Source organism: Scardinius erythrophthalmus, assembly GCF_964197995.2.
Source record: "Scardinius erythrophthalmus genome assembly, chromosome: 8".
NCBI lineage: Eukaryota > Metazoa > Chordata > Actinopteri > Cypriniformes > Leuciscidae > Scardinius > Scardinius erythrophthalmus.
In genome coordinates, this window is record NC_138228.1 from 5,973,608 (window position 1) to 5,985,656 (window position 12,049).

Here is a 12,049-nt window from a genome sequence, read left to right on the forward strand (position 1 = left end):
AACAGGCACTGGCTCCGGCTCAGGAACAGGCACTGGCTCCGGCTCAGGAACAGGCACTGGCTCCGGCTCAGGAACAGGCACTGGCTCCGGCTCAGGAACAGGCACTGGCTCCGGCTCAGGAACAGGCACTGGCTCCGGCTCAGGAACAGGCACTGGCTCCGGCTCAGGAACAGGCACTGGCTCCGGCTCAGGAACAGACACTGGCTCCGGCTCAGGAACAGACACTGGCTCCGGCTCAGGAACAGACACTGGCTCCGGCTCAGGAACAGACACTGGCTCCGGCTCAGGAACAGACACTGGCTCCGGCTCAGGAACAGACACTGGCTCCGGCTCAGGAACAGACACTGGCTCCGGCTCAGGAACAGACACTGGCTCCGGCTCAGGAACAGACACTGGCTCCGGCTCAGGAACAGACACTGGCTCCGGCTCAGGAACAGACACTGGCTCCGGCTCAGGAACAGACACCACCGGCTCGGCGGCGGCCATCTTGTCTGAAGACACAGGCTCGGCAGACGTGACTTGAACAGGCTCGGAGGCGGCCATCTTGTCCAAAAACACAGGCTCGGCTGCGACCATCTTGTCCGAGGACACAGGCTCGGCAAACGTGACGTGAACAGGCTCGGCGGCGGCCATCTTGTCCGAAGACACAGGCTCGACAGACGTGACGTGAACAGGCTCGGCGTCGGCCATCTTGTCTGAAGACACAGGCTCAGCAGGTGTGACGTGAACAGTCTCTGTGGCGGCCATCTTGTCCGAAGACACAGGCTCGGCAGGCGTGACGTGAACAGTCTCTGTGGCGGCCATCTTGTCCGAAGACACAGGCCTACACACAGGTGTAGGCAGTGCGAGCAGCTCGGGCGGGGCCAGAAGAACATGACACCTGGGCGATGCGGGCAGAGCAAGACGCCTGGGCGGTGCAGGCAGAGGAACTGGGACCACCGGAACAGGGACCACCGGAACAGGATCCACCGGAACAGTCACGGAGGGAGTCTTTCTTCTCCTCCTCCGTTTCGGGACCACCGGAACTGGGACTGCCAGACTCGGGACCACCGGAACTGGGACCCCCGGACCTGGGACCACTGGACTCGGGACCACCGGAACTGGGACCACCGGCACCACCGGAATCGGGACCACCGGTGGCGGGACTGGGGTATCCCACTGGCTACGATGATCTAGGTATCTTGTGAACCCCCAAAAGTCCAGGATCTCCAGCCCCTTCATCTCCCAACGAGGCAGAGGTTCGTCAAGACAGTTATTAAAAATATCTTTTAGTAGAGTGTCATTGTACCCCAAACCTCTCGAGAGAGTCCAAAAAAATTGGGATAGACCACCCACCGACTGGCCCTGCTGACGTAGATTGGTCAGATTTCTTAATCTTCCCATCCTCTCCTCAGCACTTCTAGGAGGAGCGATACGAATGCCCGTACTGCTGGATCTGTACATTGGGACGGATTCCTTCTGTCACGATCCACACACAAAGGAACTGGAAAAGGAAAGATCCAAGTGCAGTAAGGGTTTATTAGGATAATCCAAAATCGTAGTCTTCCAGGCAGAGGTCAAAATCCAATTAATCCATCCAAGAAACAAGAACACAAACAGGAAACACAGGAAACGGAAGTGGCGTGATATAAGACAAGGAATCCGTGACAAACACTAGACAGGCAGGGTATATATAACAAGAACTAACAATGAATAACAGGGAACAGCTGGGTACAATGATGACAGGGAACAGCTGAGTGCAATGAACAGTGATTGGTATTGACAAGGATTGTGGGAAATGCAGTTCATGAATGGGATGACACCGTGGAGACGAGGACCTCTAGTGAACACCAGTGATACACAAACAGACACTGTGACAATATTATGGTAATGAGGATTTGAGTAGATTGTTATTAAAAGGAGTCACAATGCAAAAAGACTTATTGATTCTAAAATAGATTTTATTAACTTTATGAAAGATAAAAAAAGTACTTGTTTTTGTGAGATTTTTAAATCAAATGTTAACTTTTTAAAAACATTAAATTATATATTATTGGATTACTGAGTACTTGACAAGTAAATCCAATTAATTCTGTTATTTTACAAGTGAACTAAAGGTTAATTATTAAATGTACATCATGAACAAATGAATAATTTAGTCATTTTGAATCAGGCATGTATTGACATTTTCTAAGAGGGTCTTTATCACCACATCACTTATGTTTTCTTCACTCGTTATTTTCCTTTATTAACAGCCAGGGCAATTTGTATTGACCTGAAATGAATTGAACTGTGAAAGCAGTGTTTAGAACGGATGACTCCTGAAGGACATCTCCCACCAGTGGCTTAAATGAAAATAAAAGGGCACATCCTTATTTACAAAACATACTAAACGAGAAAAGCTTTTGAGACAACACAGGCTTTATCTAGAAACATCTCACACAGGTAATTCATGAACACGATACAGCACAGAAGAACATATTTGTGCTGTGAAACATCTGTGAAATAACAGCTCATTTTTAAGAAACATCTTAATTTAATTCCATAAGCTTTACTGCACAGTTCAAACAATCATCATAGAAATTTCAAATTAGGTATTGAACAATACTGCCACCTAGAGTTAAAATGCAACATTCATCAACTCGCAACAGTAATTCAACATGGAATGATATAGATATGCTGGCATCTAGTATAAAATTGAGTAACGTTTGAAATTTTTCACTTCATCTAGTCTTTCAGATTACTGAAAAATATTTCTCCTGGCCTTCAGTTTAAGTATACATGAAAATACAATGGATATATAAAAATACAAAATTATTTCTCTAAAATTATCAAATTAACAATAAAAAAAGACATTTTAAAAAAAGATTGAGAAGTGGTTGAAAAAAGTTAAAAGGCTGTGCAAGATTGTTTTGAAAAAAGACCATTCCAGATGATATATAAATGCATATATAAAGCATATATTTGAAATGGAAGTGGCTCAGATATGTAAATCTTCCGCATTAAAAATCAGAGAATCATCATAAATCACTCAGAAAAAAATAGGCCATTGTTTTCAAGACCTCTTGCACTCTTAGATTCAGCAGGACTACTAGAATGATGTTTTGTGGAATGTAAAAGTGATTTGTGTTTCTTAAATGTCATAAAATAGTCTAGTCTGTAGTGATCTTGGTAAATATATCACAGATGCTGAGCTGAGTTTTAGAAACCGCCAGCGCCGGATACAAGGGCTCAGTGAACTTATGCTCAAAACTGTACAGCAAAGAAAGAGCTCCTTCCCTGGCCACGCTATAAAAAGACAAGCGACCTTCTTTAAAATCCAGCAGCACTCCGACCTTCCAAAGTTCAGCGGCACACACAGGTGACGCCACCTTATCGTGCAGAGCTTCCACCTTTCCCTTCTCATAAATTAAACACCAGGAATTGGGGTAGAAGCCAATACGGCAGACGTCCTTTTGCCCCTTTCTGCCTATCTGTCCATCGCAGACGCCCAGCTTCCAGCGGCCCTCATCCAGGGAGACCTCCACTTCCCAGTAGCAGCAGCCTCCGTCGATGGCATGAGAGCCCAGCACCTGGGGGAAAATGTTGAAGCGTGTCTCCTGCTCGCTGTAGTCCTGCTGGGTCTCGCTGTACTCCACCGTACGGTTGTCATCCGACAGCAGCAGCTTTGGATGGGCAGTATCAGGATCCAGACATGGGCTTATCCCATCTGCAGAGAAACATCATGTGTCAGACATAATATGTGCGTCCGGGTCTTGACATGGCTCACCAGACACTGTGGCTAGTGGTTTTCCCAAGTTATTAGCCCCTCAGCATTATCACTGGCCACAATTTTGACATTGATGAAAACTGCCATGTAGATATTTTTATATTATCTCATAATTTGGCAGCAGGTTTATTAGGCTGCTGTCACTTTAAGGCCTGACGCACGGATCCATTATACTGTCACACACACGTTTTCTTTCTCAACTGTTTACATTCGGATGTAGAATATGGTCATGCAGAATAAGGCATTAATATGTGCTTTATAAGTACTAATAAACTGCCAACATCCTATTAATATGTATGCTAATAAGCAACTAGTTAATAGAGATGATTGGACCCTAAACTAAAGTATATCATCTTTTGATATAAAATCTAATATGCTTTGTTTATCTGCCATATAATATATCATAATACCAAATTGAATCAAATAAATTCAAGTACAACTGCCTTACTTATTGACATTATTTAACGATTTTAAAATGTGTTTAAAGTAAAAGTGTAAGAGGTAACTACACTACTATTCAAGAGTTTGGGGTCAGTATGATTAAAAAAAAAAAAAAAGTTTACTTTTATTATCAAATATGGATTTTGATCAAGTGACAGTACAGACGTTCATAATGTCACAAAAGATTTCTATTGCAAATAAATGCTGTTCTTTTGAACTTTCTATTCATCAAAGTATCCTGAAAAATGTATCATGGTTTCCAAAAATATACAGTATTAAGCAGCACGACTCGCCAGTTTACAGACGTCCACATGAGAAGCAATTACTGTCTGAATAGGGCTCTCTCACACATACATATATATATATATATATATATATATATATATATATATATATATATATATATATATATATATATATATATATATATATATATATATATATATATATATGCCCTAGCAGTATTTGTAGTATTATTAGGAGTGTAAATGACTCACACAGCAGTCTGAAAGGGTCTCGGTGAGGCAGTGTTATGAGCACAGTCTCCAGTCTCCTCTCGGTCCAGTCATGAAGACAGTCCAGTCGGTCTTGGTTGATCTCCTGAGGCGGCTGGAGGGTTTGCACAGGGTCAGATAGTGCTGTCAGTCTGGATGAAGACAGGGTGGTTAGTAAAAATAATTCAAAACACTTAAAGGGATAGTTCACCCAAACATGAAAATTCTGTCATCATATACTCAAGTTCCAAACCTGTATAAATGTCTTTGTTCTGCCGAACACAAAAGAAGATATTTATACCGTTGACTTCCATTGTATGTGCCCCACAAATTTGGTTACAAACATTCTTCAAAATATCTTCTTTTGTGTCCAGCAGAACAAAGAAATTCATACAGGTTTAGAACAACTTGAGGGTGAGTAAATGATGACTGAATTTTCATTTTTGGGCGAACTATCCCTTAAATTAGTATATTTATTCAAATCACCAAATAATTGAACCACTGTACTTACTGTCCTGCTATTTTGCTGTATTTCTGAAATAAACAGTAAGAGTTGCATTACATATACAACTTTACTAAAATTAAAGTATAATAAACAAAGTAAATAAACAAAACTACAAATCTCTAAGTAAATCTCTCATTAGCTATGTTTCCATCCAAAGGTGCGGATTTAACCTACATAAAACATTTGCGAATAAAGCAGCGTTTCCATCCCATGTGTTCAAGAGAACAAAATCGCCACTTCCTGAGAAATTGCCGGAAAATATCTGTAATAAAAATGAAAGTTGCTGCAATCGGGGAAGAAACTGTAGCTCTGTAACCTACATCAGATTTCTTGCACCTCAGAACACAGACAAAACGCAATAAATGCTGTCATGTTATCTTGCGTTCGGATGCTGGTGTTTGTGAACGCAATCATGTGAGACGCTTCTGGGAGGGAATTAAACCAGATCATTCTGATGACAGACTTGCTCTGGTATTTCAGAAGAACTAAAACAATGATGCAATGACAATTATCTGCTGGTTAGTCCAGTTATCCAATCACATCCTCTGTTGAGACAGTCAACGTGAGTTCTTTGTTGCGCTACATCTGTTAAAGGAGAACTCTGGTCAATTTTAACATTGAGCTCATTTTTTTGTACATTTGGAGTGCTGTCAATACAGAGAACAACGACAAAAATCGGTGTTGCCTACACCGAGTTATTCTATTTTTAAAATTTGCACCCTGTTGACTTCAATGGGGCAATATTTAAACCTGCTTTTAGCCTCTTAACATCCTTGATGTGTCATTACAAGTGCACAGCTAATGTGAGTGATTCCTTCTGAGTGAACGCGAGTCAATCTGACTGCAGTAGATGTGAAAGATAGGGATAAAAATGATGTTATTTAAGCCAGCGCAAATACTGTGTAAATTTTAAAAATAGAATAACTCGGTGTTGGCAACACCGATTTTTTGTCGTTGTTCTCTGTACTGACAGCACTCCAAATGTACAAAAAAATGAGCTCAATGTTAAAATTGACCGGAGTTCTCCTTTAAAGACATTGGGTCTCATTCATGAAACATTCGTAAATATACGAGTAAATATGTGAGTGATTTGCGTGTAAAGAGACCTTCCCGAAAACTCTTCTCCTGATTCACAAATACTTCGTAAACGTCAGGCGTGATAGTGAAATGTGTGTGTGTGTTAATGAATTCCAATCAGTCGTAAATGGGACGCGCGTGCACGCTCATTCTCAATTACCATAAATCCCGCCCATTAAATCCGACTGACAACTATATATGGGCATCATATTATGACACCAATCGAAGGATTTCAACATGTCTTCTCAAAAGCGAATGAAAAAGAAATTTCTCAGATGCAGAAATTGAAGTTTTATTATCAGAAGTTCATTCAGAACGCCACATTTTATTTACAAGCGTACATAGTGGCGTATCAGGTCCTAAAAAAAGGAAGCCTGGCAGCGTATTACAGATGAAGTTAATGAAGTTTCATCTGTTAATCGAACAGTCCCAGAAGTGAAAAGAAAATGGTTCGACGTAACCCCATCAAATAAACCCGATTAAGGTGAATTACAATGCAGCCTTATTAACAAGCAAAACGTTCGGATGTTAAACGCACTATTTACACGTGGCTGGGAGCAGGTGTAAATTTCTTTCGTAACATTTGGAAAATACGAACATTTTAATGAATCCGAAAATTTACGCCAGAACCACTTTACACACGATTTACACAAAAATTCGTTCTGCTCGTGTTTAATGAGTGAGACCCATTATCCGCATCAATATCCGCTAATCCGCACATACGTTTTTAATGTGGCTTTTTAGAGTTTATGCAAATCTTGGCATTTCTCTCCAGCGTTTTTTAACGTGTTACCCCAAAACGAGCATGAAAATAGAAGGATGGAAACATAGCTTGCTAATGATCACTGCTGCTTGTCGTACCATGATGAAGGCCTGGTCCTGGTACTGTGACACCCGCTCAGCATCGGCCATTCCCTCCAAGGTGTTTAATATGGTCTGGCTAGATGTCAAGGCGCTCTGTAACGTGTCCAGCTGCTTGTCAATGCTTCCCAGCACTCTGTGCTCTTCCTGGGCTACGCAGCGTAACGCCTGTCCCTCCTCGTGCTCCAGAGCCTCTCGAATCACCTGATACTGCTGCAAAACAGCAGCCCGCACGTCCTCCAGCCCCGTCTACAAGAGTCAGGGACAATGACAGTTACTGCACATTTACTTTATGCTATTGTATGCTGATCTATTCCTTTGTTTATTTTCATCTTTTCTGTAAGGGAATCTATAAATAAACTTTGCTTTTAACACTAATATTGACTTGACTTATACAGGTGAAACTTGAAAAATTTGAATATCGTGCGAAAGTTATAATTTTGATGATTATGGCTTACAGCTTATGAAAAAAAGGATTTTAAATACAGAAATGTCGGCCCTCTGAAAAGTATAATCATGCATATGTATATAGTTATGTATACTAAATATATTAGTTTCACCTTTTAATTCAAATGACTGAAATACACTAACTTTTAAGAGATCATGGTTGATTTCATGTCAATCAATCAATCAATCAATCAATCAATCATTTTATTCCTAAAGCACGTTTAAAAACAACACAAGAGTTGACCAAAGTGCTTTACAGACCCAACCAACCAGACACAATGTGTAAGACCAGTGTTATTTTAGAATCATTTTATATACTTTTAGCTTGTATTTTTCTATTTTCAGTCGTCATTTTCATTTTTAGCCATTTTGTTATGTGCTTCTATTCAGCGATTTCTAATTACATTTAAATTTCTATATAAATATTTCTCTTTCAATAGTACTTCAACTTCAACTTCTCTTATTTCAGTTTGCTGCCCAGGCAACATTTCTAATTTTCATGTTTTAAGTTTAAGTTTTTCGTCTAATATTGATATGTCACTTTATTTCGGTTTAATTACAATTGGCAAAAAACTATTACAATTTTTTGTTAATAACAACACTGGATCAAAGAAAGCTTAAAAACATGAACAAGTCAAAAAAAATGTATAACTATAATTACAAAATTAACAACAAAACCTGCAACAACTCAATCAACAACATGACACACTTACACTTACCTGGACACCACGTTTTTTCTCACTGAGCTCAGAGAGTTTTTCCTGAATGGACTTTTCCGTTTTTTGTATTTTTTGCATCTCATCCTTCAGTGAGCCCTGAGAAATTAATGTAGATAAACCAATGAGCAAGAACGCATTAAATTGATTAAAAGTGACCTTTTTCATGTTAAAAAATATTTCTATTTCAAATTTAGGCTTTTATTCACATCTAAACATTCATCAGCTCACTCATCAGCTGTGGTAAACGAAAGCCCAATCACGTTCGCTTGACGTGCGAGAACCAATGAGGTTCATTCTCGTGTTACGCAGCACGTTTGAGCTTCAGTTTCTGTTCGCTGATCAGTGTTTATATGTGAATAAAAGTCTTACGGTTTTGGAACGACATGAGGGTGAGTAATTAATGACAGAATTTTCATTTTTGGGTGAGCTATCACTTTAAATAACTTCTGAACGATAGTGTACTACTTTAGATAATATGCTTAAAACCTACACTATTCACAATAGTAACATGAAAGTTGAGCCACATATTAAAGGGATAGTTCACTTTGAAAATAAATTTTGGTATGTTTTAGCTTACCTCAAGGGCATCCAAGATGTAGCCTAGGTGTCTTTTTTTCCGCAGTAGTTTCAATTTGGATATTTTTAGGTCAAACCGTTCTTGTCTGTCAGTCATATAATGCAGGTCGATGGTCACTGTATCAAAACACAAGCACAGAGTCCAAATTAAAACAATTCCGCATCGTAAGTACACATTGATGGCCTAAGACACGAAACGAGCGGTTTGTGTGAGAAAATGAACAGTATTTATATCGTTTTTACCTCTTGTAACACAGCACACGTCCAAATGATCTGACGGCGCGGGCGGGTATAGATGTATACATAGATGTCACCTTGGCTACGGTTACTTCCAATGAACTGCAGTAGCAAAGGCGACATCTAGTGTATACATCTATACCCGCTCGCGCCGTCAGATCATTTAGACGTGTGCTGTTTTCAAGAGATAACAACGATATAAATACTGTTAGTTTTCTCACACAAACCGCTCGTTTCGTGTCTTAGGCCGTCAATGTGTACTTATGATGGGGAATTGTTTAATTTGGACGATGGGGAATTGTTTTAATTTGGACTCTGTGCTTGTGTTTTGAGACAGTGTCCATCGACCTGCATTATATGACTGACAGACAAGAACGGTTTGACTTAAAAATATCAAAATTGAAACTACTGCGGAAACAAAGACACCTACATCTTGGATGCCCTTGAGGTAAGCTAAAACATATCAAAAATTAATTTCAAAGTGAACTATCCCTTTAAATCACCAATTCGAAAGGAGAAGAAAAGTGCCAAACAAAGCCTCACTCTGAGCTCCTGCTCTGCCTCGCGGATGCTGATGCACTCGTGCCCCTTGTGCGACCCGACCAGGGAACACACGGTACAGACACACACTGCACAAGATCGACAGTAGATCCGGTTCATCTCCTGGTGCTCTTGGCATCTCCAGAGAGACACATCCTCCACGGCGTCCACGAGCGGGTGGTTCTGGAACACAGGCTTTTCCAGGTGCGCGCGCAGGTGCTCAGAGCACATGGAGGCCCCGCACACCAGACAGGTCTTTACCGCCACCTTCTGGTCTGAACTGGGACAGTAATGGCACGGCACAGAGCTGCTCCTGGACTGTCTCTCTGAAGATGTAGAGCAGATCCTGAGGGAAGCTGATTCACTGTTACAAGCACTGTCCTTTTCCCGCCTTCCAGGCGAACGAGAGGTGGCGTTGACTGCTGGTAAGTCGCTGGCTTTGGAAGAGGTTGCTGGTGGCTCTTTTGAGACTTCTCTCTCTCCCTGAGATGTGCTGCCTCTCCTGGGTGAGCCTGTGTCACCGTGTGAACCCACGGTATGCTGGTCTTGCTGAGAGGAACTTGTGTTCCTCTCAGGAGATGATTCTACATGAGGAGATGTGATCTCCACTGTTTCTGGAGGTGTGTGTTGTGTTGATGTGTCACTTGTAGAGGTCATCCCCCAAACCACTGATGGAGTCTGGCTTTCAGATGGGCGTTCCTCTGCCGTGGCCTTTCTTTTCCTTGGTATTGATGTTTCTTCATCAGAGTCATTGATGGCGATTACATCAGGGCCACTGACGGTGTCATTAAACGGCACTGTGCCAAGTCTCCATCCGCCACCATGGAACGCCGAACTGAACTTCCTCTTCCCAAGCCATTTCTTCGAGTGCCGGCCATGATGCTTCTTTCTGAAGGCCCAATCTAGAGGAAAACATGGAACCGCATTAATGTACTGTAAGTGATTTTCTCCAACATCTGCTTTTTTATTTTTGTTTAGAGATTGATTTTATTAAAACTAACAGATTTCAACTTTTTATTTTTGATATATGAAAGTCACATTAAATCAGTCTTGGAAGCTTTTTCCCATACTTTAATTATTATTATTTTATTTTTTTCAATTGGATTTTACGTTTTGTCGTCTGAGACTCATACTTTTGGTCTTCTTAATCTATGAAACTAAATTATAAAAAATATTTTGACACAATATAGATTTTATTTTTATACCTCTCTCAGTTGTGGTCGTTGTTTTTTTACTTGTTTACCAATGAGACAAAATATATCAGTGAAGAGCCTGATATGAATTATTTGACTTGTGCAAAGTAACTAATGAACTAAATTCTTTTTTTTATTGTACATTATTTCAAATCAATTTGCAATTGTAAAATTATACACAAAGTGTAAAAGAAATATTATTCAATAGTGTGTATTATAATATTAAAAAATTCTAACTGTGAGTTTTCTATCCTAAAATATATATAATTTCTGTCCTGAAATGCTTTTAAATATAATACATTCCATATTGCCTTATTGATGCTGTTTTGGAAATTACTGAAAATGACCAAAAATATCATAATTCTCCCGTGATGTATACTATGTAAGTAACATTATAAACTGTTGAACATTGTCAGTAGAAAAATTAAACAAACTAGTGAGACTGTGAAAAGTCTTAATGTTCTATAACTTTATAAGAAGAATCTATAAATGCGTCCTCCTATTCACTATTAAAGCATTATGCTTGAAACTTGATATGAGACAACTAACGTTAATCAACTACAACAGAGTAAACACACAGGAGTAATTGTGGCCTACGTCATGGTCAATTTACACATGTTCACAACAAATATAACATAGGCTAGAAGCCATCAAGGTCAACCAGTCAAGGGTTGTTTAGCAGTTGTTGCTAGTTGTGTGTTAACGCCCGTACGTGTGTTTGGTGTGGCCGTGGACGTCGAGGCTCCGTCCGTGTAGTCCGGCAGCTGCTGGTACTCGTATCTACACTCGGGGCAGTAATACGGTCCAGTGTCAGATCCACTCCATAACTCACTGATACAAACCCGACAGAAGCTGTGTCCGCATCCCAGCGTCACCTGTTCCCGACAATCCTCATGACACAGAGGACATTTCGGAGGTTTGTCATTAGATGCTCCCATCATTAAGGGTTTGTTAACGTACAGCAGAACGTCTCACGATCGAAAAAACGAAACTGACCTAAGACGGAGTGGGCGGAGCCTCACCTTTTGAATCGGGCAAACACTGCTCTTAAAGCGACAGTGCACAATGTTTTCTTTGCACATCTATCTATCTATCTATCTATCTATCTATCTATCTATCTATCTATCTATCTATCTATCTATCTATCTATCTATCTATCTATCTATCTATCTATCTATCTATCTATCTATCTATCTATCTATCTATCTATC

At 40.4% G+C, this 12,049-nt stretch overlaps 1 protein-coding gene across 1 annotated transcript; it reads right to left on the reverse strand.

The window, feature by feature from the left end:
- Positions 1-1,497: 1,497 nt before the first annotated feature.
- On the reverse strand, positions 1,498-11,836 carry LOC308694486 (tripartite motif-containing protein 14). The gene is made up of 7 exons (XM_081372043.1): positions 11,551-11,836; positions 9,649-10,547; positions 8,293-8,388; positions 7,127-7,375; positions 5,195-5,217; positions 4,687-4,835; positions 1,498-3,688 (listed from the first exon to the last, which is right to left on the reverse strand). Exons 1-7 carry the CDS (start codon positions 11,777-11,779, stop codon positions 3,132-3,134), a joined length of 2,202 nt encoding a protein of 733 aa, XP_081228169.1. The 5' UTR covers positions 11,780-11,836; the 3' UTR covers positions 1,498-3,131.
- Between the last annotated feature and the right edge of the window lie 213 nt (positions 11,837-12,049).

Coding starts and splice junctions, on each gene's coding strand:
- LOC308694486 (XM_081372043.1), bottom strand. CDS start 11,779: ATGATGGGAGCATCTAATGACAAACCTCCGAAATGTCCTCTGTGTCAT. Junction 7,376..8,292: donor AGAAAAAACGTGGTGTCCAG/GTAAGTGTAAGT, acceptor TGACTCTTGTAG/ACGGGGCTGGAGGACGTGCG. Junction 3,689..4,686: donor AGACCCTTTCAGACTGCTGT/GTGAGTCATTTA, acceptor GTTTCTCTGCAG/ATGGGATAAGCCCATGTCTG.